Here is a 27755-nt window from a genome sequence, read left to right on the forward strand (position 1 = left end):
AATATTGTACACGTTTCTCAGTGCATGGCTTTAATTACAGAAATGAACGCTCGTCATGTGAATTACTTTCACCCTTCAACATCAGCCGGTATTGTGTATACTGTAAATTTCGACTCGAGAACTTTTTAAGGTTTGAACTTTTGAAGTCTCTTTTTTTAACCCCAAAAATAAAAGAAAAATTGTAAATATCAAAACTTGTTTTCATGCGATGCATTTACCGTGTAGAGAACTCTGCTATTTTAGTAAATCATATTTGACAGCAACATTTCCTTTAAATAAAACTTTTTGGGTCGATCTTAATCGTAAATTGCTTGAACGATTCAACAATGGTCCTCCAGTCTGCCAACTTAGAGAACGGTGGAAGAATTTTCATCTTTTGCTGCTTCTGGCGGACTGCATACATAGTTTGGAATCTACCTAACAGAAACGTATGGGTTGTCAGAGTCTGACTTGTCCAGAGTCCACACCCCATTATTATAAAAGAAAAAATAAAAAACCAAAAGTACCGAATGAAATGTCAAAACCCGTCTAGAAAATCCCACATGTGTTTTATCATTCTGTGATTCCACCAACAAATAGCACCACAACCTTCGAGATTGTGTAAGAAGACGACGTTTTCGATTTTTCTTTGTCTTCCATTTCGTACTAATGCAGGTAGCATAACAAATAGAGAGATCCCCATCCCTTCTCTTTTTTTTTCCTAGAAGGGGTCTCGTCTCCTTGATTTTCTGCTGTAAAATACAATGGAAAAGAAGAGAGAGGAAAGAGACGGGGCTATGACTATGAACTGGGATGGGGTTATCGAGGGCATGCCTTTGTTTGCAAAAGAGTTGATTGCTGGGGGTGTGGCTGGCGGCATTGCCAAGACTGCTGTTGCCCCTCTTGAACGTATAAAGATCTTGTTTCAGGTACTCTTGGGTTTGATATAATTTGGGAAATTGCTTATTCAAGTTGACTTTAGATAATAATTCTGTCAGCATGGGTCTTCTTTGGCGTCCCTCTTATTCTCTTGATCGTTTTTGGATTCAAGTGCTTGATGGAGGCTGCGAATATGTAATGATGATTAATTTAATTTATTGAGTCCAAAAAACTGATTGTTCGTAACCTTTCTGGGATTTGCATAAAAATGTGGCAGTTAGATTCAGCTTCTCCTGAATTTGGCTCCTTTTTTGGGTGATCTTAGAATTGATAAAGTAGCTTGTGAATCCCTATTCTTTGACTTTCTTGCTGATTTGGGCTGCTAGGGAATGTTTTACAAAGTTGGTTTGATCACATTGTTTATAAATTAAGCAAACATAATCTGCAGTTCCACTGACAAAGATTAATCTCTTAGTTTGTTGTCTGGTAGAAGGTGACCTTATGCATTAATCTGATACTTCAATAGAAAATCATCCAACGCTTCTTGGGATTGTTTCTCACTTAACCTCAAAATTAAAAGTTGTGTCTGTGGGGTTTTGGTAGTTACTACCTATATGGTACGAGATGCTGTTTATAGTCTGGACAAATTGGGAGTACATCATGTGTCAACAAGAACTGGATTTTGAAGTAAAAGAAAATTGCAAAAAATCCAAAAAAAATGAAAAAAAATCCAATTTTGAGTCCTTATGAATATGATAGTGGCATGCATCCCTTGTATACCCTATGGTGGGAAGTCGAACAAAAAATACACTAATTATGCAGATGGGATTAGTTCTGCTGCTTGAACTTGCAATGGTTGACTGGAATTTAAGCCACCTATCATTAGCAGATTATTCGGCTGATTGGTCAAGAAGTAGTTGTTGGTTTTCTGCCTAATTCTGCGTCATCCTAGTTTAGAGGTCTCAGTTTTTTGTTTGTAGACTGTGTATGATTATAACCTAGCTTTTCCTTTTTGCTGTTAAGGATTTCAGTATCCTTTGCCTCTCTTCATGGTGCTGAAACAAGGCTCGAGACCAACTGAACGCATAGAAAACAGAAATATTTAAGCAACTTCAAAGTAACTCTATACAGTGAAGCAATCTTGAAGGGCTAGTCTTGCAATCAAGCATGAACTGATTGAGAAGTATATTAATAATTTATGGAGAGAGAGACAGGAATTGAACTGTTATTTTGTTGTTTATTTATTTTTCCTAGACCAGACGAGCTGAATTTCAGAGCATAGGGCTCCTCGGATCATTCTCAAAAATAGCAAAAACAGAAGGATTGCTGGGCTTTTACAGGTGAAACTGTCCTCCTTTTATTATATAGTTCTTTTTATCACAATTACCTTTGATCTTATTTATGGGTTATCTGTCATTTACGTTTAGGGGTAATGGAGCTAGTGTTGCTCGCATTGTGCCCTATGCGGCACTGCACTACATGACCTATGAGGAATACAGGCGGTGGATCATTCTTGGTATACCTGGCATCACTAGAGGTCCTGTTCTGGATCTCATTGCGGGATCCTTTGCTGGGGCAACTGCTGTGCTTTGCACTTACCCACTTGATTTAGTCAGGACAAAATTAGCTTATCAGGTATGACTGAGAATGGCTGAGCATTTGACTTAATTCTCTCTTTCCGGAGCACATTTGCACTTCGAACTGACTTTTTATTAGTATCATCTTAAATACTTTGGGAAGTGTCTTGGCTAATTTAAATGATCTTTAGCTTCATTTCATACTTTGTGAAACATATGACTGATTTCTCTCGAGTAGTAAAGGTTGTTGGATCACCAAAGTTGAATGTGAAAGGGCTTCTTCCCAATGAACAAGTTTATAAAGGGGTTCTGGATTGCTTCTCCAAGACTTACAAGGAAGCTGGAGTTAGAGGCCTTTATCGAGGTGTTGGTAAGTTGCAGTAGTGCTGATTTTCTGTCTATGTAGAATTCGGCAAACTTCTTTATTTGTCAATATTTTTGGCAGCTCCATCCCTTTATGGGATTTTCCCTTATGCTGGTCTGAAATTCTACTTCTATGAGGAAATGAAAAGTCATGTCCCTGAAGACCACAAAAAAGATATTATGGTAAAACTTGCTTGCGGATCTGTAGCAGGTTTACTGGGTCAGACTTTTACTTATCCTCTTGACGTTGTTAGGAGGCAGATGCAGGTATGAATGGAATAAGATTATGCCTTTGTTTTTTGGACTCCCTCTTTGAGTGGTTCAAAGAAAATATAAACTGCATTGGCAGGTCCAGCGACTTTCAGCATCTAACAGAACTGATATGAAAAGTACCATAGACACACTTGTTATGATTGTTCAAAGGCATGGTTGGAAACAACTATTTTCGGGGCTTAGCCTAAACTACCTAAAGGTAAGGTTGCATTCTTTTGTACCTCACTGGTTTAGTTCTTTTGTTCTTTCCATCTGTTACAGATCATAATTAGTGCACCTCTTCTAACTTCAGGTTGTACCATCTGTTGCAATTGGATTTACTGTATATGATGTCATGAAATCATTTCTGCGGGTACCATCACGAGATGAAGCTGTTGTAGAAGTCACAACCAACCGAAGAAATAGCCAGCCGTCGTCTCTGCCCTCTTAATTTGTACTGTATCTAGACTCCACTATAGGCATTTCTAATTCATCCAATTCTTCTTAAATGAGCGCTACAACATCGCCTTCTATAATTGTTGAAGGCTGGCCTGGTTATCTCTCGGTAACTTGGATTACTTCCCACCATTCTTTCAAGGTACTGTGCATAAATGCCTAGATGAAACTACTGCTGGTTCCTCGTTGTATTAGATGAGAGGAGCTTAGCGGTTTGTACAGAATAAAAGTGCAGAATCATTGGACTACTTATTATCCTATAAATTGTCTAGTTTCATTCGCCTCTACAGCACTACTTTTGAGTGCACAACTTCAGTTGTAGATGAAAAAGATATATGACTATTTTCTACCAAATTTTAAGGGTGGAACTGCAGGGTCTGTCCCTATTTTCCCTCTTTTGGTCTTTAGATTAGTTTAGAACTGCCTCTTTGGCACTGAACTCGTGAGAATATCAGTCTTGCCCTTCAGTAATGTTCCTCGAGGCAAATTTATCAGTTCGTCTGTCATCACCTGCTTCAATCAAAGTTTTCAATCCTCTCAGGCAACAATATGTCCAATAATTGGACCTTAACTACTTCAGCTGCATGCTGGTTGATCCAATGAGAAAAAAGAAACATGCTGAAACACATAACCTTCCGGTAAAATAATCTTCTTTCCAGATCAAAAATAGTTGAATTTCACAGGTTTCAGTGTACATAATCTGGATTCTGAACATTCAGAACTTCTAAATCTGTAATGTTTGAGCATGTTAAATATGCTACTAGCGAGTTTGAGCGTGTTTAGGGATATTTGATTCACCAATAATCCCCGCAAGAACATTTACCATCTCTGAAATGATGAAACCGCTTATTATCCCTAACAATCAGCTCTCTGCCAACAATCTTCGACATGATCTTTATTGCATTATGACAATCCCCACATATCCTGAGATTCTTAATGATCCTAAGAGTTGTCCTTGCTGGAGTACTAATCAAACCGTATGCAATAGCCAAACGTTCACTGTGATACATCAGAGCCTGCTCCTTGGCCTCCTCATCAATGTCATGAAGCACATACCGTGTATCTGGCACGTACCCTGCATCCCTCATCTGCCCATTCAACCCTTTGAATTTCTCATTTGGACCTTCCCCGTATAGACTGGTGCTCCTTAACTCACTAACTTTGATCTTGCCCTCAAGCTTATTGAACTCGCAATTTCTCTTTGCCAATGGAGTAGGCACTTTATCAGCTGTAGCTTTGGAGGAATCAAGCTCGACCAATAGCTCCTCAGCTCGATCCTCAAGGTCAATATCTCCATGTACTCTGGCGAAACTCAAAACAGCTTCCCAAACTTCAATGGTCGGCTCAAAAGGCATATCCTCAATGAACTCCAAAGCTTCAACCAAGTGTCCAGCTTGACCCAAAACATCAATAACACCCAAGTAATGCTCAAATCCTGGCAGAATTCTATATTCATTTTGCATCATCTCAAAATAAAAGCAGCCTTCTCTCACTGCTCCTTCACAAGCACAAGCTGATAAAACAGATAGAAACGTCTCCGCATTAGGTTCCAATGCTCCAATTTTCCTCATTCTTTCAAACAAAAGCAACCCATTATTCCCCTCCCCAGTTTTGGCATAGCCATTGATCATCAGATGCCATAATTCCAAACTTCTATCGCCCAATCTATCAAACACTTTGCGGGCGCCGTTCATGTTCCCACATTTCACGTACATCTCCACCAGCTTAATATTCAACTCAACGTTTCTTCTAAACGGTGACTTCATCATAAGCTCATGTACATTTTTACCAAGCTCAAGTGACTCAGAACTACCGCAAGAACTGATCAAAGCCTCGAAAACAAAATAATTCGCCTCGGCACCTTGCTTAATGCAGTCAATAGCTTCTTCAATGTTGCCTTCATTACATAATGACATTAAATCAGCATCTGATGGTGGAGGGGTCTGATAGTTTTGAGTTGATGGGCTGGTTTCATTTACATTGGTAGTGGTCCTCTGGTAGTTGTTTTTGAGGAGTTGGGATGATTGGGGATGTGGGCTGTGATGAGGTCTGTGTCTGGGTTTAGTGGGGCGCTTTGGGGCGGTAGAAGTGCAGAGAGTTTTTAGCGGGGAGGTTCTGTAAGTGGAGTCTTTGAGAGGGAGATGAGACGGGGGTGGCGGAAGGGAAAGGTTCAAGCGGCTAGGAGAAGGAAAAGAGTTGCTTGATGTGTGGATGGAAGAGAGGGAAGCCATTGATGGAGAGAACGGATAACTAATTGATATATATATAATTTCCTTTCAGAGTAATTAATCGGTCAATGAATATTTGGATTTTATTTATTTTTGCATCTAATTCTCATCCAATTAATTTTAATTTTTTCTCTCTTTTAATAAGTTCATAGTATTATTCTTTTTGGATTTAATTTTTTTATTTATATACGATAACTTTGTTTAGTGTGACTTTAATTGTTATATTGATAAATTTATTAACTTTGATAGAAAGTAATAAATCATTTATGTAAAAGTCGACTATTGCTTTTCTTATTTTTTGTCTTGAACTGAAAATGAATATGAGTAGATGTATAATCATATTCATGAGAAAATTTAAATATTATCTCAAAGAATACCTATTATTTTTTTATGCGTTACACTATTTAGTGAATATTATCACATTGTGATAAATTTATGTATAAAAGTTTTCAAAGACTGATATAGTTGTTAAATGTTTGGACTACAATAGTTTTCTGATAAATATGAATAATATGTAAAAAAACATTGTTGATAAATTATTTATTATGCATTATACTGTTTAGTAAATATTATCACATTGTGATAAATTTACATATAAAAGTTTTCAAAGACTAACATAGTAGTTAAATGTTTGGAATATAATAGTTTTCTAATATAAATATGAATAGTATGTAAAAAAAAAAAAACATTGTTGATAAATTTTTTTATGCTTTTTCCCCCCCTTTTTTTTTCTAAGTATAAGTAAAAGAATTGAAATTCGAAACTTCTTATTTACACCCATTTCCCTCATTTATGCCTGGCATCAATTCATAACTGGTCATGATAAAAAAATATTCCATGTTAATGCACAGGCTAAATACTAGTAGTTGTGAACATCGTTATCATTGCGTGATTGTGCAAAATAGTTGATTAATTTATAAACGCGCCTCTGCTTTAAACCAAAAAAAAAAAAAGATGATTTAAACAAACGTGATTTCCTAATATTTTAATGAAAAAACAAAGAGATAAATACCCACAAAAAATGAATAAGAAGAATAGTGATTATTCATTTAATGTAAAAGCAACATAGTTAATATTTTTTTCCCTAATAGGGAGGGATAGGATTTAAAAAAGTAGGAAGGGGGTGGAGGATTTGGATGCAAAACTTTTTATTGTTGGGATCTCATTCTTAGCTATTAGATCAAGATTTTCTCTACAACATAATTGTCTGTTTTCTCTATACAAACCGTAAAAAAAGAATGAGTAAAATAAAAAAATGTGATTGTTTATTTGATTCCAAAATAATTAAAAAAAAAAGAATACATTAAAAAAAGTGGGTTATATGTAATCTTATCGGAAAAATTTCATTCTTTTACTAATTGAAAATAAGGTACAAAAAAAAATCTGTAATCAGATCCAAATTGGCCCGCTCCACAGGACTCTAGCCCAGTATCCCAGTCAGCCCAACTGCCTTTCGTTGCGATCCCGTGTAGCTAAAAATATGGTGCTCAATTAATTGCACGTAGCCCAATGGGAGAAGAGGTTGGTATATTGACAATTTATTCAATTCTCAGTGTTTCTCCTTATTCTTTATCATAATTTCATGGTTTTTATGTTTGAGGCATTTTTTTCTTAAAATGGTTTGTCTGGCTTTCTTTCTAAACTTGCTCTATTTTTTGGTTTTTAGTAAATACTAGTAAGAAAATAGAAAAATAAAGTAAAAACAAGGCACAATTTGAAGGGAATCTTTTCAGTTTTCTCTGTAAATCGAACTAGATTGCTTTCCAACCATTTTCTTTATCTAACCCATGTTTCTGTCACTCCTTCCCCTTTTTTTTTTTTTTTTTTTTTGAAAATAGGCAATTCCACTTTCTTTTTTTAAAAAAATTGTAAACCATTTCCAATTCATGATGTGGTGCAAAATCCATACTCCTATTTCATCAATTCGAGCAAAATCTTTTCTATCCACTCTAAAACAGATACTACAATAATGGCAATAGTAAAACACTTTTCCTCCCTTTTCCGAAGTCCATGAAGTAAAATGTAGAAATGTAAAGAAATCAATTTTTAGGACATGTAAAGATATCATCCACCACAAAGCAGGCAAGCAGGCCTCATCATCTATTGCAGTAGCAAATCAAAGAAACAAAACAGAAAATTATTACTGAATCTTTGTTTTATAGTAACTATTCATATTCTCCTTCCCTTTGATTAAATTGTCCGGTTTGCAAAGAGCCCTTTTTTTAAGTTTCTTTCAGGATTCTCTCAGTTATTTGTGGTGGTTTCTACTGTTTACATGATTTTACTTGCAACCATTTGACTTTGTGCAATATTTGGCTTTGAAATTTTTGATTTCTTTTATAGTAGAAGACTTGGGAAATTCTTGAGACTGTGTTTTCAAGAATTGTGAAGACCCTTTTAAATTTACTTGAAATAAAGTGTACCCAACTGGAAAAAGATGGGGACTTTGTTGAAGACACCTAACAAGCTTGAATTCGTTTCTCCCTTGTGTGGTTTTGATCATAAGGTCAGTGCCTTGAGCTCTTTGGGGCATCTGATTAGTCAACTATTTAGGAAGTTTGGTTATAAGAAATCTTGCTTCAATGGGGGCAGTGGTAGAACTTGTAGGATTAAAAGGCTAGTTGAAGACATAAAACTGATCATTTGAACAAAATATCTGCTTTAACGGCGTCGTTTTCCATGGACCTTTGGATTCAGATCGCGTTCTTTGTACCCTGAATTTGCAGTTGAGAATCCAGCAGTAAACTGGCCCCCTGAATTTAGCAGTTGAAAATCTAGCATATGGCTAGAGGGAAGTGACTTCACCGCACGATTCAACCTTGCTCTCGCTTTTAATGCATCAAACTCATATATCATTTTCTTCTGTCAACTTCTTGGTGTTTACAGATTACAAAGCCGAGAAAGCTGATCAATGAGTTCACCTTATTACAGGGGGCCAAAATTTGATAAGATGTCCTGCTCAAATGCCCTAAAGACCTTCATGGGATCAAAGTCTTGCACCAAGACATGCATATCGTCTAAAGATACATGTGGTTACCTATTTAGGACTCTACCAGACTATCACTTCAGCCTACTAGCTTCATCTAGTACATCTCAGAAAACTGTAGGAATACTCCTATAAACAGATGGTAACACCATCTTCAAGATACAGAAAAACTCAATGTTTTGGATGCTATGTTACAATAACACGGGCATCAAATGACATAATCAGACCATTCAGAAATAAATGAAGTATGATCCATGGACTCCCCAGGCACTTCATCATGCCTTCTTGGCTGATCCTTCCCTCCCACCAGCCTTGCTGGGTTCCCAACCACCGTCGTCTTCGGTGGCACGTCTATCAAGACTACAGACCCAGCACCAATTTTGGCTCCCTTTCCAATCTTCACATTGCCTAATATTGTTGCTCCAGCACCAATGAGAACTCCATCTCCAATCTTCGGATGGCGATCGCCACCAGCCTTGCCGGTGCCCCCTAGGGTTACATGGTGAAGAATTGACACATTGTTCCCAATCACTGCTGTCTCACCAACTACCACTCCGGTTGCATGGTCAAAAAGGATGCCTTTGCCAATTTCAGCTGCCGGGTGAATGTCAACAGCAAAGACATCAGAAATTCGGGATTGGAGAGCCAGAGCAAGTGGCCTTCGAGATTCAGTCCAGAGCTTGTGAGCTATTCGGTGGGCCTGACACACAAACAATTTATTCTTCATTATACATAAATCAACAAAATCATTAAGGAAGGAATCTTCTAACCTCAAAGAATGGCAATTCTGATTTAACAAGTTCATTTCCTGATAATGAAACGTTACGTGTTAAATACTGACATCAATCACGGCTACATACCATAACATGACATACATGTACTCGTGAAAATCCTAGTGCAACCTCATTTCTCCAGAAGCACTATGAGCTCCTCTGACGAGTGAAATACCAATCCTCAGGATCACTTTAAGCTCCACCATCAGGTACCAAGTTTACGCAAAATGCAAATAGCCATGCAAGTTTATGTTGTTTATTGTACTCAGGACAGAAAGCCTCGAAGCTCAAAACTTCCCACAACATCCATCATTCCTACGGAAAACACTAACATATCTCGCTGCCTTTCCAAATCGAATAACATACTCGCAACCTAACATTGATTCACCATGTTACTCATTTTGCATTACTTTATAAATCTACACAAAAGAATTCGGAAGGGCAACAAATCAACTTAAATTTTTTTTTTGTTTTTTCCAGCAAACGAACAAATCAACTTAATTGAGAGGCTAAAATTAGCTTTAAAATGTTCTCACAACTTTAAGATGTCTGTCTTTTCCTAGTCACATACTTGATACAGGAGGAGCAAGATCTATTTTACACATCGGGGTTGGCGTTTGCTGCGCTGCGCAAACTTCCTCCAGACATGGAATTGAACTTGAAATGAGGTACATCAAGAACGCTCGTACCAATTATTACTCAAACACAGAATCAAGTAAGCTGAATGAAGATTTATAAAAAAATAAAAAAATAAAAAAATCATGTGAAGTAACTCATTCTAATTCCATCAGCTATAGGCTATGTTTTGGAGAAGCCAACGGAGCTTTTCCCATCAATTAATATATATATATCTAAAAATGAATAAAGCTAAAACTTGGATCCTTTTGAAGAGCTCTAGCTGTAACAAAAGATACGTAACAAAATTGCCAAAGAATAAAAAAAAATTCACCTGGCAAGCGAGGAACCCTTTATAGTTAAGGAGGCAATGAGAGAAGGAGACGCAAGCAGGGTCCCTGTAGCGGGCAGCGATGAGGTCAGCGACGGTGGCTGACCGGAGATTAGGGTCTCTGGAGAAGGAATTAAGGAAGAGGTCATAGAGGAGAGTGGAGAGAAGAGTGGAAGAACAGAGCTTATTTCCCAAGTGGAAGGATAAAGAACGTTCTAAAGACGGGTGAGAAAGAATTGTGGAGTACAAATAGCTGGCCAAAGCCGGTTCGGTTTCAGCATCGCGCCGAGCCTCGGCTTTGATCTGGATCCACACCCAGGCTTCGCCGCCGTCGTTTGCTAAGTCTATGGGCGACAGCATCTGCTGGGTTTGTGTTGGTGAAGAACCGGAACGCAGTTCTTCCCCGGGCATTAGGGTGGCGGCGTCGTTTCTCTTCTTCTTTCTTTTTCTGTTTGTTTCTCCCTGTCCCCCCCTTTTTTTTTAAGTCGGTATATAAAGTAGATATCATATCGGCAGAGGAGCAACTCTCTATTTCTACTTCTATTTCTGTGGGTGAAGATATCTGCACCTCTATTTCTGTGTGCGTACGTAATGCTACTACTAGATTAGATGGCTGACGTTTACGGGAGTGCCACGTGGAATTGCTTTTGACCTTGAGTTGTGCTTAAATCGGACATAAAGATCACCTCCAATGATGGGATTTGGCGGCGCCTCTGAAGGATTAGATTAGGGGCAGAGTTAACTAACGACAAATCAACTATGGCATGCGGGCCAAAATTCACCAGTTATTATATGCAGATTTGGCCAGTTAAGGTTTTGTTCACTTCCGTCCAACTGTATAAGTTTTACTAATACAAAGACTATTGCTTAGTTGATTTGGGCAGCGCCAGGTTGCCCGGATATGGCAATTGATATGTGCCCGGATATTGCTGCAGTTGAATACGTTAAAAGGAAGAAATAGAAGAAGAGATTGTCCGGACTAGCAGTAAAATGTTATATTTACACGTACATAAGAGTCTTTCCACAGATGTTTTTTTAATTACACTAATTGCTTGCATTGATGGAGTTTTATGATTTCTAGTAGAGACTTCTAAGTAGGCTGGTAGCGTGTTTGTAGCAGCTGATAGCCTTGACAAAAAGAGGGAGGTCTCTCTCTGCTACTTGCATTCTTTGGTCTACAAAGGTTGGTCATGACAGTAGGCAGGCTTTTGAAGCTGGTGACGAAGGGAGCATTCACCCCAGTTTTGCATGCTTTGGCGGATTGTTGCTGCTTGCAGGTTCCTTTCACTTTGTACTGCTCTTAGCTGGCTCTGTGCTGTGTTTTTTGGGAGCGGGATAAGCTTGAGTTGAAGTTGGAATAGAGATTGAGGCAGAAATAGTTTCAGCTGCAGATTTGCTTGCAGGCAATTGATGTTTACTGAGATTCTGAAGCCGCTTGTACTGCCAAGGCTTGGATTTTGTTATGATGAAGCTCCATTGTCATTTGGTGGTAGTAGCAGGATTGACCCCAGTTGGCAAGCAAGCTGATATGTCGTAAATCTGCAGAATGTTACAAGCATTCTGATCTTAATTGTTGCAGTAAACATTCATAATGGAACAGCCATGAAGCCTAAATTATACCAGAGTGCTTCATTTGGTATACATTTATTTGGTTTTAGATGCTTCTGTCGCATGAAAAATTGTTCAACCTTCTAGAAGAGTTGCAAGTATTTTATGCTGTTGGTCGGTCCATTGGAGTCTTGTGTGTTGAAGAACTGGAATCCCTCCTAGTATGGCTATGGTCCTATGGATTATTTAAATTAGCAAAGAGGATGTGCATCAAAGGAATGTTAATTCAGTGGGCATGGACAAAAGGTACAGGTTTGGTAACACCACAGTCGCTATCGATCAAAAGAAGGAACAAAGACAATGAGATCCTGTACCTTTTTTTCTTTAGCTAACAGGTAAGAGTCTGATGTTCATTATCAACTGACACGAGTAAATGGTTAGAGCATTCTGGCTGATGCAAGAAGAACAGATATTCCAACGTTAGCAGAGCTACAAAGCCATTTTTCTTTAGACAAACAAATCTAAAAGCTACAAAGCGATGCTAAGCAGGCTGGTTAGGCCAATCAACAGATCAACAAGGGATTTACCACTCCCACTCTAGCTAAGATGCTATGATCGTTATTTTATATGGACAGATGCAAGTTACACTACGTCTATATTATACAAACACTTGAACAATGCAGGTTCTGCTCTGCTTAACATTTTTCAGGATGCAGAATATGCATGAAGTGTCATAAGACACTAATATTCAGCATTTTATCGGGATGAAAAAGACACAATACTTCTATTATCATACAGCACTTGTTTCTGAACTTAGGTCCGCTAGCCTCCGTGCTGCCAACATCTACCACCAGCTGTTGACCTGCTGCAGGAAGAACCACTGCGCGTGGGTGCACCACAAGTTGACGAAAAATTTCCATATGCAGAACCATAAGAGGCATAACTGTAAGAGTTAGCATAACCTTCGTGCTGCCAACATCTACCGCCAGCTGTTGACCTTCTGCAATAAGAACCACTGAGCGTGGGTGCACCACAAGTTGATGAAAAAGTTTCATATGCGGAACCATGAGATGCATAACTGAAAGAGTTAGCATAATACCTGAAGTCATTACTATTTCTGGGACTTAAATCAGCCCTCCTGCCTTTGTGCTGCGAACATCTTTTATTCCCGTTAGTAGGTTTCCTGCTACAATGTGAACCATTCTGTAATGCTGCCCCACAAGTTGATGTAAAGTCCTCAGAGGCATACTGAAGAGAAGTACTACTTCGCCTTGAGTTATTACAAGAGCTACTTGTTGGACTTGCATCAACTCTCATGCCTTTATGCTGCCAGCATCTTTTATTTCCTTCTGTAGGTTTTCTACTGCAGAATGAACCATCATGTGTTGCTGCCCCACATGCTGGAGAAGTTATATCACAAAAAACTGAAGGAATAAGTGAATGATTCTGGCTCTCCTGTATCCCAATTTTGGGACCTGAATGTATAAACGAGCTGGGGATTTCATCTCTATGGGAAATACTAATGGTCTCTTTGATCCTCTTGCCCTTGTGCTCCTCGCACCTCTTTCTAGCCGCCGGAGGTTGCCTGGTGCAAAAAGTCCCATCGTCTAGGTCCACTCCACATATAGTTGAGCTAGAATCAGTGTGGCCAGCTTTACTGAGGGATGTATTATAGTCCAGAACTGGACCGTACACATAATTTGCTTTCTTATCATTTACTAGCTGAGGGAAATTATTGATTTTCCTTCCCTTATGCTCCAGGCATCTCTTGTTTCCTTGGACTGGTTTGCTTGTACAGCAAGAGCCATCATCCAAAATGACTCCACAAGGTGGGGTGAATGTCTTGTTTATAGGATACTCATTTGCAACCAAAGTTGATTTTCCATCTTTAAGTAACTTAGATGTGAAACCATTTACTTTCATGCCTTTATGCTCTGAACACCTTTTGTTCCCTTCAGCTGGTGCCCTTTTACAGACGACTCCATGACCTAAAGCGACACCACAGATGCTAATGTAATTTTCGTTGATAACAGATCTGACAATCAATCTTGGCTGTGATCGTCCAAATTTGAAAATTTGAGCGAGGAGGCCATTAGTTTCCAAGCTAGTGTAAAAGTCCAATCCATTCTCCACAAAAGGTGGTTTGTAAGCTTTGATTTTTATTCCCTTCTTCTTTTGAGATAAAACCTGTAGCTTTGCCATAAAGGGAGAAGTTTTAGAGATGCGATCAAGCATTTTGAGTATATCATTGTGTCGGCGAGGACCATTACTTCCCTTATTCCATGCGTAATCAAACTTGCCAAGCAGATCAGATTCAGTTTTATCAGCATCCCTTGTACTCTTCATCTGTTCAAAACCAAAACACAGGTAAAAATTTCTCATCGGGATCCAGAAAATGTTTATGTCACATGAGCAGATGTACACTTTTGAAGAGAGAAAGAACTAAATCGATGTTAAACAAAGGTTCAAGTAAATCACTACGAGAACTCCTCAATATTAACTTAGTCGTTGAAAGAGTAACATGCTGCATCTGAACTTCAAAAGGTTTGTTTTAACCATGTTAATGATCCAACATTATTGACTTGGTAGAGAAAGAAAGAGGGTTTTTCAAACGAATCACAAAATGCTGTGGTTCTTAAATAAAATTTCTGAATTTATTCTGAAGTAATTCACGAGATCACGTACCTTTCCTTTGCCTTGCCTGTTTCTTTAAGTTACTAGGGTCATTCATTATCCAAATAGTGAATGGAGTGACCCAATCATTTCTATTATCTTTTGTTGGTTAGTTTCTAAAGCAGAGAAATTTTAAACTGACTACATAAGCAATTAAATGACTATTTAAAAAAAAAAAAAAAAAAAAAACTCACAGGAGCCCATCTGTAGACAATGGAGAACCCTTCAGAAAATATGTCCTTGAACAATCCAGATCCCGTTTGAGCCAACCTTCCGTTGCAACCATTCAACTTAGTGTTGGAGCTGCCATTCTCCAAATGAGCCCCTTCGCGCCCATACTGCTGTAGTCTATTCCTAACGTTGTCAGATTTTCCAAGGTAAACAGGAATTATAAAGTCCGGATCAAGTTTGCCAGCATCTCGCCGAGATTTACTACGCCATACAGCTGTGCCAAGCTCATAAACTCCAGTACAGGAAGTGCAATTTGGGAGGTTCTGCGTCCTGTATCTTTCAGCCCCTTCCTTCCCATTTGAATGGTCTTCCCAATCAGAGGGTCCAATTAGAACCTGGACATAAATCACATAGAACCCATCATGCATTCAATATTAAACTTAAAAAGCATAAGCCAATTATAAATCCACGTCTGACAATCAACGGCAGACCACAAATTCTTGGTTAAAATGATCCCAGACTCCTCATTTGATACAATTGGCAGCTATTATAAAGGATGAATCCAGTACACAATGCATATGATATTCCTTGTTTCTTTAAGATCAATGATCAAACATATTCTCATATTAACATCAATCATCGAAGAGTTAAAGCAATTTCTGTGGGAATACTACTCTACGGCATCAATTTAATTTCTGGGCTGAAGTCCTTGTAGCATAAAAGCATAAATCCTTAACAAAATTTCTAGCAAGAGCGCTCCAAGAATAGAGAGTATAAATCAAAGACTTAAATTGAGAACGATTATGTCCAAGTAGTCACGTAAGGAGAGAAGGAAGAAGGGCGTTGCTGACCTTCCACGGTGAGAAAGCAGAGTCATGCTTGGTACGCCTGCAATCTTCTCTCTTTAGCCTGTTGCTGCTGCTGATTGTAGCGAGGGCGGTCACAGATTTCTCCATAGCTTCCACTGATAGAGTGATAGATGGAGAAGCTCGCTCTCCACTCTCCATTCTCCCACTGTCACTGAGCCTGAGCCAGCGGACCGTTGCTGCTTCACAGCGGAGTAGTTCCTTGACTTCCTTCCTTTATATAAAGCGCGGTCGTGTTTAGTGTGAAATTACTAGCTTGCCCGCAGTCACGCCGAGAGTTGCACAAATGGGCCTCGCATATTTGCAAATTTTCTTCTTCTTCTTCTTCTTTTTTATGTAAATTAAAAATTTTAAATTCTTTACAATTATATAAAAAAGTTGATCGTAAAAAAAAAAAATCCGATTAAAATTAAGCTGCTATGCTTTGAATATGCGGTGGGCTCGGACACATAAAGGGCATTTAAGAGATCAAAAGGTGAGAAAAGGAGGACTGATCATTTTATCTTTTTAAAAGATTAACTAGATAGACTCCTGTCCTGTCCTGTCCTGTCTACCACTTTGGTGGCTGCGGTGTTGTATTGGAGTATTATTTTTGGGTTGCTACTCTGTTCATGCGACATGGTTGTATTTGGATTGCATTTTTCGTCATTTTTCTTGGAAAAATTACTGTAGCGATTTGATATATGTGAGGAAAAAAGGTGATAGAGAAATGTGATCACGAAAAATAACAATATTTTCCAACGAAACAAGCAATCCAAGCATGGCTTTAATTTGGGTGTGAAAATAACATATGGTTGGATAGTTACCTGGTGACCAAACTAAAAAATGAAATTCTTATCCTATTGTTGTACTTGCACAATTTTCTAGGGTGGGGCTAAATCCATGCGCCTAGCATTAAGATGACAATAAAGCCCATGAGAGTTTAATAAATACTTTTTTTGATACAAAAAATTGTCTTTCATACAACAAGAAATATTTAAGAAATTAATTATAAATTTTAATTAATTTAAATTGTTTGATACCGTCATCCTAATTATTGATCTACTAGTATTTTTTAAAAGTATACTGCGATCAACTTTAAAGTGCAACGTGCCAAAAAGATAAAAATATCTTCTTAACACAATTAAAAAAAAAAATCTCTCATCTTCTCTTACATGAAAAAGAAATAAAAACATTCTCTCCACTAAATAAGAGGAAAAAAATAGGTGGCATCGAAGTTAATGAAAAAATGTCAAAAATTTTAAGATCATTCACAACAACGTAAAATTCAAATGCAAATTAGCACCATCTATTTTTAACAAAAAAAAAATTAAAGCCTAATTTTTTCTGTTGAAAAAGTTTCTACCAATCCCCATAAATGGTATGGATATTTTGGTCAACTTGATTATAAGTGTGGTAAAAACGTGAATCATTAGTTAGATTGCTTCTGAGGCCAAGTTGATTGATAATGTGATGCATGTGACATATATATATATATATACGTGTGTGTGTTTAGACAGAAGATTATTTGAAATAATTATTATAATAATTATTATAATATAATATATATAAAATAAAAAAATAATTAAAAAATAAAAAAAAAATGTCAAAAATTATATTTATGATGCAAATAAATAATTTAAAACCAAATAATCGCTATCCAATAACAAGCTTGCTTCAACCCTAAGAAAAATGGTGTAGCCAAAAGTTTATTGTACTGTTTTTGGTCACGCGAGGTTATCAGACATGGGTCCATATTTTGTAGTCGCAAGTCAGTATTGTCAGAGCCTTATTGATTGTAGTTTTCTTTTTCTTTTTCTTTTTTTTTCTAATCCCTTAATATTTATTCATTTATTTATTGGGTCCTGATTGATAATAAAGAAATCACAAGTAGTGAGAATAATTGTCAGTCACAAGCGTTTTGAACCATGCATGTACTATTTTATCAATTGTTAACTGTCACAAATAATTTATAAACATTTTTCACAAAGATGTGAAATTAGTGCAAAGGTAATCCGAGTCCACAAATTAAATTCAAACCGCATTATTCCAAATTCATATGTTAATGGTGGCTGCCGACTGAACTGCAAGAGATGATTGATTAGGTTATCTAGGCAGAGGATAAGAAGTTACTCTCAGTACTGCTCTTACCTTTTTAGAAAGAGCAAAGACGTGAACAGATAATGGTTACCAATTTCCAAGTAATTCTAGAGTACGTGGCATATAATTTGCAAGCATAGCCAAAATAGCCTTGTGGAAAGTGGAACCTATTGTCAATCAAAGTCACCCGGAGCAAAAGCAAGATTCTAACTTGTAAGTGTAGCCGGCTCGTATTGACGTGTGGTGGACTCGTCTGATCTGATGATGATTCAATTTTTATCAGATTCCCTCAACTCCCCCTCCTCCTATCCTCCTAGGAGTAGGAATAAACTAGACATGTGTTATTACAGTCAAAAAAAAAAAAGAGTATAACCGACCCGTGACATAGCAGGGCTGACGAAGGGAGACTTCTTTAATGACCATAACTCATCCTCCATTTTTTTTTTCCCCTATTATTACTATCTATTTCTACTCCTACTCTATACTCTATACTAAGAAAGGGGATGATCCAACATAACTCATTCTCTGGATATAAGAACTAAGGCCTCTAGATTTACTGAGTCCATCGTGGCATTGGCAGCATGCTTGTGGTAAAATAATATGTACAGCAGAGCCAAAAATGCTTCACTGGCAAGAAAGTGAGGATGAATTTTTAAGTAGGAAGCCTGAATGACTAGCATCCAAGGGCAGTGCAGCGCAGAGCAACTCGAGAAGTTACTTAATGAAGCTAATCCACCGGAGGGATTAGCAAGGTAAAAGTTGATTCTGTGGTTGTAACTTGGGCAAATACTTTCTATATTATATTACACGTAAATAACACGAAAAACTATAAAGTTGATAATTACACTACTCTTGCCTGGACATCCATGATCATGAATTATAATACCCATTAGCACCCCCTTTTCGCAACAAAAGTATCTTTTCAGGATTCCTCGGATAACCAGACGAAAAATAGTGAGTGGTGGTATCTTTTTTCTTCTCTTATCTTTTTTAAGCCTCGGTGATTTCTATGCTTGCATTATTTGTGCTCATCAAAGTCAGCTGTCTTGGCCCTCCAATAGAACAGAGACAAGGCAGCATCGTGGAGTCTTGACCTCTTTTGTTCCTCCTTTTGGGTGCAGAGTCGGTGTGTCCTTGCATGGCATACTGTGTACGATGCTGATTGCGAATGCAGGGAGTGCAATAAGGTCTCTGAAGCTTGTTGGTTCTGTTCTGACCACGGATCATCTGTAACAGTGACTCCATTCCATTATATGTAATTTTACCCCCTCCACTCCACTATGGGTTTCTAACTTTTGAAACCCTGACATGATACTTGCTTCATATCTGTGAACATCTCTCCATCACTATGAAAAAACCCAAAAGTGGGTAATGCCTATTACCGAGTAAATTGGGCACCTTTCAGCCCATTCCTTGTTGCTCTCTTGCTCTTGCTCCAAGAGAGGAATTCCATCTTAATTCCTCTCTTGCTCCTCCTTGTATTCTCTCCATATATATGCAGGATTGTTTTGGTATAATCAAATGGACAATAAGATTGCGACCTCTTTGCAAGTACTGTCGTTCAAGTTGGTTAACCTATAACTCAGTCGGGCCGGACTTATTTGATTCCGACTATTCTATTACTCGATTTGTTGTCCAAGTATTTGTTCTTTTGCCATTTGATTTGATAGATTATCCAGCTCTGATGTTTATATTGGTCCCTTGGCTGGGAAACAGGAACAAAGTCCGAAGAGCCAATGGAAAGAGCTACTAACCAAGCAAATTTTTAACGGGGCAGAATTCATTAGGCGGAATCCTGTATTTTATTTTATTTTATTTTTTGACCTGGTACTTTTTCTTATCTATTGAGATTTATTAGTGGCATTTATTATCGTTTTGTTGATTGCCTTCTTGCACAGGGAGAACTAGTTAAGCAGGAGTTTTAATTACTCAACAGTCGATCATAGTTCAGTAGCTCAACACGCAAAAGAGAATATTCCTTGTCCTGGTCTAATAAGTTATACCCCATCAAATTCCAAACCTGTCGAGTTGCCCGAGATCATTTGGACTTTTTTTTTTTTTTTTTTGCATTAGTCTGACTTGCTCAAATGGACAAGATTAACTGTTTTGTTCTTGAAATAAAGAAAATGGTTAACCTTTTAATTTGTATTTTTAAGAATTTAGAAGTAGAGAAACATTTTTTAAAAGGAAAAAAACGAAATTCATAATACAATTACCTCTTTACAAACCTTAAAAACACATATTTTTTTTTCTATATAAAATATAAGCTAATATTATTAATAAATTAGTCGAGAATCATCTAGCACAATTTGCTTGACAAAGAATGCTACACTAATGTCAGAAAATAAATAAGATATGTCAAAGATATATCTAATTTAAAAAATCATTGGATTTAATAGAGTTAGAAAAAAATAAAGATTACACTACAAGTCACAAACTATCAAATTTGATCAATTACATAAGCTGTTCCATAAATATCTGTGCATGTCAATTCCTTGAAATCTGCTATCTAACTAATTCAAAAAAAAAAAAAAAAAAAACTAATTCAAGTTCAAAACTGATGTTGAGATTTAATGAAAAGATTCAAAAAATTCACATATCATTCAACCATAGAATTAAGTTGGTTTTCTTCATTCTTTGAATGTTTGCTTAATTTTCGAGATTGACAAAAAAAAAATAAAACATTCTTCACATGTTTGTAATGATGATTATTTTGGTAATTCATGTTTTCCAATCACATAAGACGTGATAGAACATTTGGACAGTTATTTTTTAAATTTTAAATAGAAAAATATAGTCTAATAATTTAATGTATTTGATGTAAAAAGGTGTTTGACAAATATAATCACAGAAAAAATAAATTTTTTTTTTTTTTTTTTTGCAGAAAACAATATGACTAGTTGCCAGACTAGATAAGAGAGTGATTTAATTGCAGTAGCTTTAAGAGAAATCAAAGTGCTCTTATCGCCATAATTACGAAATCATGTTTGTTTAATCAATCACGCTATTTCACAAGTACAATCATTTCCGTTGAGTTTCAAGAAATCAAAATTTAAAGTCAATTAATTTAACTTGCACAAAAAGACATAACTTTTGTTTAAGTCGAATATATTTGCCTATATTTTAAGGTCTATAAGTATCAGTATCATCATTTTTGCCAAAAACTAAATACATCAGCATGAAATGTATATATATATATATATATATATAAGCATCTCCTGGTTGCCTGCATTACTTTTTTCCCCAAAACTTCTTCTCATTTACAAATTCTCGTTGGCCCTTAATATATACGAGTAGTACATTGGTATTCTAGTCTAGAACACGACAGACAAGCCAAAAGGCACTACCAATATTCTTCCCTCTTGGACTCACGCTTTCTTTCCTGGAATTCGTCCTTGCACAAATTAAATAATTTAAGATCCCATGTAATCAAAAGTCTATGAAGTAGATGAGTGATTGAAGGAAAAAAAGATGTCAAAGACTAGAACCAGATTAGAATGAGAAAGCTTCCAAACCATGACATAGTGTATTAATTGTTGTTTTCTGGCGTGTGGGGCTCTCAGTAACGTCTTTTATTTCAGCCCTTTCGCTCATGTTTGTTAACCTCTCGCTTTCTTCACTGCTGTTTCCATTGATGCCTTTTCAGTTCCCTCCCTCTTCTGTTTGGCACTTTCAGTTTTGTTTGTGTCACTTGTGCAGCGTTATAATTGCTATGACAAAACCCAATGTAATTGAAACACAAGCCTGCAGTTGCAGGCTTTGCTGACATTTGTCAACCTTTTGGGGACCCGTCTTGACCTTTTACGACGAGTATTGTTTTGGGTCACACTTTCCTCATGAATTCGGTTTCAGCTACTTTCAGTTACTGACTATGTTTCCTGAATTTCGCCAAGTGATGTCCAGCTGATTTGGGATTTGTTTATGTTGTTAATTAACTCAAAAGATTCTGTCTTTTGCGTCAGACATTCTTCCCTTATTTTAGCTCAAGTTGTTAGCCATTGGAGAAGCTATTGATTCACTCCATTTTGGTGGAGTTTGGACTCTTACATGGCAAGTGATAAGTGAAAGTTAGACCCTTTTTGGGATTTTATGTTTTGCGGTTGCGGAGCTCTGTTTTGAGGAACAAAAGTGAGGTTGCTCTCTTGGTTTTGTGGAGTCTGATGATCAGAATATGTTTTCCTGAAGTGGTCGTTCCATTTGGATATTTGAGATGAATCTGAAGCAAAAGAGTGTGAAAGGTAGAGTCTTGGGTGTTTCGGAGAGAGTTGTGCTTGTTGCCGTCAAATTTTCGTTGGATATCCGAAGAAATGCTTTACTCTGGGCTTTAACTCATGTGGCTCAACCCGGGGATTGTGTTAAGCTGTTGGTGGTCATTTCTCCTCACGGCTCAAGTAATCTTTCGTGCTTCTGTTGATGTTATGAGCCTATGAGTTTTCTCTCTCTTTTGCCTTCAGTCTTGTTTAAATGCGTAATTGTTGGTGCTTGTACTCGTTGGTTCCATCATTGTGGCTTTAACACCAACTCCTATTTATTTGTTAATGTGGCGCTTGTCTTAAACTAATTGCTGCTCAGAAAGTAATTAAAACCAGTCTTGTTTAGCTTAATATAGTTAGAGATTTCATGGAGTTTCATGAACAGACACAGAGTAGCCAATAGACGTTTATTTTTGGTGTACAGCTGGTGGTTTTCCTCATTTTCAGAATTTCCTCAATGAGTTCCTGATGCTTGTGTTAGTTTTCTAGAGCTTTATTCATAGTACCTTCACCACATCTTTTCTTTTTGGCACTACATCAAGTATTTTAAAGTTTCGCCCAGCCCAGTTTGTGAATTGATACTTTGTCAGATTTAAGTTGTGAAATGCTTATATTTCGATGTAAACCAATGTGGCGGCTTGACTTGTGGAAGCAAACCACATTTAGTTTAGTGTATTCTCCTGCATCTGTGTATTACACAAATTACAACCTAAGCCCATGGCTCGTGTTGTTGGCAGCAACTTGCTTAAGTATTATGCCTGAAATTGTTATGCAGCAACTGTGCCAAGTGTGGTCTAGTATTATGCCCGATATAGTTATGTAGCAATTGGATTACCCCAAGAGTTGAAATGGCAGATTCCTATTATGTATCTCGATTTTCAATATTGTAATGGTCCTCCTTTTTCTGCTTATATCCTGAATAACCCTGTTTGTATTGGTATTAGCAATTTAAACAAATGATTTTACTTTTCAGGCAAGAAGTTGTGGGGTTTTCCAAGATTCCACAGTGATTGCGCTGTTGGTCATGGCCATGGGGCTCTAGGGACAAGATTGGATCAGAAAGATTATATTACAGATTCATGTGCCCAAATGATGCTTGAACTTCATCAATATTACGATCCAGATAGAGTATGTGCACATATCTGTTTTTAATAGAAATTGATTCCTTTTTACTTGTTCCAACTTCTTTGATATTCTTTGCAGATAAAGTTGAAGGTAAAAGTAGTTTCTGGGTCCGAACTTGGAGTAGTGGCTGCTGAAGCCAAGAAAGCACAAACACAATGGGTCATATTGGATAAGTAAGTTGAACTCCTTGTTATGAATCTTTGTTAATTGAGATGATTGGATTTCTGAAATCACAAAGGCTCTTATCTGATAGTTCTATTCACGCCATATTTCTTCCCTAAGTTTTTACTTTCATTTATTAAACAGAGGAGTAAAGAAGGAGGCCAAATGTTGCATGGACCAACTCGACTGCAACGTCGTGGTGATGAAGAAGTCTCGTCCAAAAGTGCTTCGTCTGAATTTGATTGGAACATCAAGTATTGAAGCTGTTGGGCTCTCTGGGTCTGAAGCATATGAAATGCATGTTGAAAAGGACTCTGATCGGTGGAATGCCACTCAGGTGCCAAATGTGACTCCAGTGAGCAGTCCAGAGCATACATCATTCACTGCTACTGATATTGAGGCATCATCAAAATCAAGCTTAGACCTGGGCAGCTCTCCAAAGTTTATCTCTGAAATTGACTGGAGGCTAAAGAAGGATTGGTTTTCCTATCACAAAGATAATCACGATGTAGATGAATCAGATTCTGACACAGATAGCGAGAAGTTGACGTCTCCTTCCACAAGTGTGAATTCCCACCAATGGGTGGCAGACATTCTTAGTTCAGCCCAAGAATATTCGAAGTATTGTAAAAAAAATTTTCAGAATTTCAATAGAATGCTGAATCCCACATTCGAGTCCTTAGATAGGAAAATCTCTGTACCTGATCGAGAGACCGAAGTTGGAGTTCCAAAACATGGGCTAGATGTGGACTTGAGTGCAAATGTGAGAGACGCAGTTTCACTAACTACCAAATCACCTCCTGATCCTCCTCCACTTTGTTCAGTATGTCAGCACAGAGCACCTGTGTTTGGAAAACCTCCAAGGTGGTTCACTTATGCTGAGCTTGAACAAGCTACGGGTGGATTCTCACAAGCTAATTTCTTGGCTGAGGGTGGATATGGTTCTGTACACCGTGGAGTCTTACCGGATGGGCAGGTAATAGCTGTGAAGCAACATAAAACAGCCAGCACTCAGGGTGACCGTGAGTTTTGCTCGGAAGTAGAGGTCTTGAGCTGTGCACAGCATCGTAATGTTGTAATGCTGAATGGATTTTGTGTGGAAGGTGGAAGAAGGTTGCTGGTTTATGAATATATCTGCAATGCCTCTTTGGATGCTCATCTTTATGGTATAGTTTTTTAAACTGATTCACATTATTCATCAATTGATGTTCATCGTGAATAGAACAGATGAGATGCTTCTCCCAGTTAAGTTCTACCATATGTCAATCTGTGAAACCAATACCCAGTAGCATGTAATATATGTCAAAACCTATGAGAGATGGTCTACAGAGCTTTTGATGTCTTGCACTTGCCCCAATTTTGCATATGCACAAGGAGATTACCTTTACCCTTACTCACCAGTTTATTTACACATCCTAATAATTTGCCTATGTATCTCTGCTTTCCATTTTACAGAGTATTAGGACAAATATCTCGTATGCACTGGATCTAATAAATGATTTGGGTATCAAATACTGTTTGAGAATGTGAATGATATCTGAAATAAGTGACTTTAAGCTGTTATGATTATTTGCAGGCCGTAAACCTAATCCATTAGACTGGTCTGCACGTCATAAAATTGCAGTTGGGGCTGCTAGAGGACTGAGATATCTTCATGAAGAGTGCAGAGTGGGCTGTATTATCCATCGTGACATGCGGCCGAATAATATTCTTCTTACTCACGATTTTGAACCACTTGTATGCCATTCTAATCTCCCTCACTTCGTTTCCAATTCTTTCTTCTATTCTTTATCATAATTGTTGAGCTTTCCTCCAAAACTAGATGAGTAAGATGGTTGTACAAATGCAAACTTAGGATCGAAAACTGTCCTGGAAAATCCTTTGCCTCATGTAATCTGGCTCAAACAGTCCTATACTTCAAAACGTTTTGTTTCATGTACAGCCTGAATATGGATTGCAACCTTAGTATAAGCAGCAATATTTTTTTTTTTTATAATGATTGTTACATGATAAAATGATAGCAGCAATATAAAATGATAGGAGTGTTTAGAAATATTCCCGATGGCAAATCTTTTATCCATATTTATTCTGTTAAAAATTATTGCCTAACAAAAAGAAAATGCAGGCTCTGTAAACAACATGATCTTTTCTTTCACTGTCTCACTCAAGGTGAGATGATGTTATGCCAGTAGTCATGTAAGCAAGCTGCCTACAGCTGTACAACCTTTTTGTTTTCACAATGTCATCTCTGGTACATTGGCAATATGCTTGTGTCTTATAGATGGGGGTGCAGATTTGAATTTGTAAATGCAAATCCCCTTGCCAAGTGTGAGCTGATTGTTAAGTATCCTCTAATAAGGCCTTCATTGTATGAAGGGGCATGTAAAGCCCTTTTCTAATTTTCTTGCTCAACCTCATTTCATGGTCATTTCATGGTCATTTCTGCAGTTCTGATCCTTATCTTAATTTTTTTGTTCTTTCTTCTTTTGTTTCCATGTCCTTTATCCTTGAACTAAAGGTTGGAGACTTTGGACTAGCAAGGTGGCAGCCAGATGGGGAGATGGGCTTTGAAACAAGAATAATTGGAACATTTGGGTAAGTATGATGATCTCAATTCTCGGGCACACTGTTTACGTGACACTCATGTGACATCCCATCTTCCTTAATGTAGATACTTGTCTCCAGAATATGCTCAGAGCGGTCAAATCACTGAAAAAGCTGATGTATATGCCTTCGGTGTAGTTCTGATAGAGCTGGTCACAGGAAGGAAGGCTGTGGATATAAATCGGCCCAAGGGTCAACAGTACCTCACTGAGTGGGTATGTCTGATTATAATCCTTTTACACACAGTTCATCAATGTACGAATAGAAAACTAGCTGTAATGGTATCTTCTGAAACGTCACAATGTCGAAAGTTGCAAACTTAGTAATTTTCTGATAGACCATAATCCCTGAATGGACAACATAATGATGTGTTTATATATCTGTTTTTGTTGCAACAAAAGGTCTTAATTCCTTATTCTGCAGTGGTTGCTTGGCTTCTCACATTTGGATGTCATACAGGCACGCCCTCTTCTGGAAGAGTATGCTATTGCAGAACTAATTGACCCCCTTCTGAGGAGCTGCTACTCGGAGCAGGAGGTTAAAAGCATGCTGCGTTGTGCTTTCTTGTGCATACAACGAGACCCCCATTCACGGCCCCGCATGTCTCAGGTATACAACTGAGTATAGGACAAATCTTGACACTGAATAGTCCCTTTTTTTTATTTTGTCAAAAGCGGCAGAAATTCATTAATATGCACACACATGTACAAGTAATCTGTATATCCGAGGTAAAGGCCTCAAAACTCACCTACTGTGCTGACCATGGAGGTATTCTGTCATGCCAAACCGCATCAACTTTCAGTTTTGTTGCATATCTAGCTATACTATCAGTAATTCTGTTACTATCCTCATTAATTACGTCATAATAGCACTTCCTTTATTACCTTCTCAGAAAGACGACTTTTTGGAGCAATTCTGAAGGGCTGAATCAGTTTGAAAGTCTAGCTATGGTGCTTGCATATATGCTTATATTTTGCTCTCTCTTGCACTTCCTCTGAATCTGCAGGTTCTTCGGATGCTGGAAGGTGATGGTTTCATGAACTAAGCAACAAACATACTCCCCGGTGAAACAACCAGAATACCCCATGGCGCTGCCTCCTAATCAGAAATAAACAAGGACAAAGGCAAGAGTAAAAATCTTCATCAAGAAAGCAGCCTGATGACATTTGCATAACTCTCGTGTTAAGCTCTCCTTCAGATGATGATCAAAGGACAGCTTATGAAGGTGTCTTCTGTGAGAAGCGGAAATGATGCCAAAAATGCAGCATCATTGCTCTTTCCCGTGACAAAAAATGCATGGAATATTTGTAGCTGTGAAAATTATTCGTCCAGCCTAATGATTTTTGTATTTAGATTATTATTATTATTGTTGTTGGTAGTGGTGGTGGTGGACATTTTTTATTGGTACTTTTTTATTTTTTGTATTGATAAAGAGAACGGAGTTTCAAGGTATAGAAAATGGCGATGACATTTATGTTTGGATAGCAAATTATTTAAACAAATTTATCTGCTTGCATTATAAATATATTTTTTAACTACATTTTTATTTCACATATGTCACACTAAAAAGGTGTTACAGTATTTTTTATCAAAAAATTATCTCAAATAATCTTCTATCCGAACGTGTTGATTTATCATCATTATTAGTATCATTTTTGCCAAGAATCCAATTATTGATCTAGGGCGGATCCAATTCATTGGCAAATGAAACATTCACTTTTATTACTTCATGTATTAGTATTTGGCCTTATGATCTATCATCCCATAATAAAATTAATAATACTTGGGAATTTTGTATTATTGAATCTTATGGTGTGTCGTCCCATAATATTATT

General features: G+C 37.4%; 5 protein-coding genes across 10 annotated transcripts; 2 read left to right on the forward strand and 3 right to left on the reverse strand.

The window, feature by feature from the left end:
- Positions 1-423: 423 nt before the first annotated feature.
- LOC113697212 (mitochondrial carrier protein CoAc2-like) lies at positions 424-3791 on the forward strand. The gene is made up of 7 exons (XM_027216729.2): positions 424-908; positions 2113-2198; positions 2286-2493; positions 2679-2805; positions 2881-3065; positions 3148-3270; positions 3364-3791. The coding sequence occupies exons 1-7, from the start codon at positions 744-746 to the stop codon at positions 3499-3501; spliced, it is 1032 nt and encodes a 343-aa protein (XP_027072530.1). The 5' UTR covers positions 424-743; the 3' UTR covers positions 3502-3791.
- A 348-nt stretch (positions 3792-4139) lies between these two features.
- On the reverse strand, positions 4140-5764 carry LOC113697213 (pentatricopeptide repeat-containing protein At2g15690, mitochondrial-like). The gene has a single exon (XM_027216730.2). It carries the CDS (start codon positions 5735-5737, stop codon positions 4301-4303), a length of 1437 nt encoding a protein of 478 aa, XP_027072531.1. The 5' UTR covers positions 5738-5764; the 3' UTR covers positions 4140-4300.
- Positions 5765-8639: 2875 nt separating this feature from the next.
- LOC113697086 (serine acetyltransferase 5-like) lies at positions 8640-10947 on the reverse strand. Its single transcript, XM_027216544.2, has 2 exons — positions 10443-10947; positions 8640-9420 (listed from the first exon to the last, which is right to left on the reverse strand). The coding sequence occupies exons 1-2, from the start codon at positions 10848-10850 to the stop codon at positions 8929-8931; spliced, it is 900 nt and encodes a 299-aa protein (XP_027072345.1). The 5' UTR covers positions 10851-10947; the 3' UTR covers positions 8640-8928.
- Positions 10948-11409: 462 nt separating this feature from the next.
- On the reverse strand, positions 11410-15897 carry LOC113697082 (protein EFFECTOR OF TRANSCRIPTION 2-like). 6 transcript variants are annotated; one of them, XR_011816878.1, is made up of 6 exons: positions 15683-15896; positions 14855-15226; positions 13087-14333; positions 12784-13002; positions 12362-12438; positions 11410-11978 (listed from the first exon to the last, which is right to left on the reverse strand). XR_011816878.1 is itself a non-coding variant. In XM_072054982.1 (5 exons), the coding sequence occupies exons 1-4, from the start codon at positions 15836-15838 to the stop codon at positions 12810-12812; spliced, it is 1968 nt and encodes a 655-aa protein (XP_071911083.1). In that variant the 5' UTR covers positions 15839-15896; the 3' UTR covers positions 11410-11978; positions 12784-12809. The 6 variants fall into 6 exon arrangements, 4 of the variants coding, with proteins under 4 accessions (XP_071911083.1, XP_071911082.1, XP_027072338.1 ...); XR_011816877.1 differs by having other exon boundaries at positions 12770-13002; XM_072054982.1 differs by lacking the exon at positions 12362-12438.
- A 5195-nt stretch (positions 15898-21092) lies between these two features.
- Positions 21093-27398, forward strand: LOC113697083 (inactive protein kinase SELMODRAFT_444075). Its single transcript, XM_027216538.2, has 9 exons — positions 21093-22167; positions 23003-23157; positions 23233-23327; positions 23461-24482; positions 24893-25053; positions 25835-25911; positions 25988-26135; positions 26380-26529; positions 26927-27398. The coding sequence occupies exons 1-9, from the start codon at positions 21987-21989 to the stop codon at positions 26963-26965; spliced, it is 2028 nt and encodes a 675-aa protein (XP_027072339.1). The 5' UTR covers positions 21093-21986; the 3' UTR covers positions 26966-27398.
- Positions 27399-27755: the final 357 nt, after the last annotated feature.

This window comes from Coffea arabica, chromosome 6e (assembly GCF_036785885.1).
Source record: "Coffea arabica cultivar ET-39 chromosome 6e, Coffea Arabica ET-39 HiFi, whole genome shotgun sequence".
Taxonomy (NCBI): domain Eukaryota; kingdom Viridiplantae; phylum Streptophyta; class Magnoliopsida; order Gentianales; family Rubiaceae; genus Coffea; species Coffea arabica.

Bases quoted from the DNA above. Each gene is read 5' to 3' on its own strand.
- LOC113697212 (XM_027216729.2), top strand. From the start codon at position 744: ATGGAAAAGAAGAGAGAGGAAAGAGACGGGGCTATGACTATGAACTGG. The intron at 2,494-2,678 runs GTATGACTGAGA...CGAGTAGTAAAG, and splicing joins GGACAAAATTAGCTTATCAG to GTTGTTGGATCACCAAAGTT. The intron at 2,806-2,880 runs GTAAGTTGCAGT...TATTTTTGGCAG, and splicing joins AGGCCTTTATCGAGGTGTTG to CTCCATCCCTTTATGGGATT.
- LOC113697213 (XM_027216730.2), bottom strand. From the start codon at position 5,737: ATGGCTTCCCTCTCTTCCATCCACACATCAAGCAACTCTTTTCCTTCT.
- LOC113697086 (XM_027216544.2), bottom strand. From the start codon at position 10,850: ATGCCCGGGGAAGAACTGCGTTCCGGTTCTTCACCAACACAAACCCAG. The intron at 9,421-10,442 runs GTGAATTTTTTT...TTTGTGTGTCAG, and splicing joins AAGGGTTCCTCGCTTGCCAG to GCCCACCGAATAGCTCACAA.
- LOC113697082 (XM_072054982.1), bottom strand. From the start codon at position 15,838: ATGGAGAGTGGAGAGCGAGCTTCTCCATCTATCACTCTATCAGTGGAA. The intron at 15,227-15,682 runs GTCAGCAACGCC...ATTTATGTCCAG, and splicing joins CTGCTTTCTCACCGTGGAAG to GTTCTAATTGGACCCTCTGA. The intron at 13,003-13,086 runs GTATTATGCTAA...ACCCACGCTCAG, and splicing joins AGAAATAGTAATGACTTCAG to TGGTTCTTATTGCAGAAGGT.
- LOC113697083 (XM_027216538.2), top strand. From the start codon at position 21,987: ATGAATCTGAAGCAAAAGAGTGTGAAAGGTAGAGTCTTGGGTGTTTCG. The intron at 24,483-24,892 runs GTATAGTTTTTT...GATTATTTGCAG, and splicing joins TTTGGATGCTCATCTTTATG to GCCGTAAACCTAATCCATTA. The intron at 25,912-25,987 runs GTAAGTATGATG...TCCTTAATGTAG, and splicing joins AGAATAATTGGAACATTTGG to ATACTTGTCTCCAGAATATG.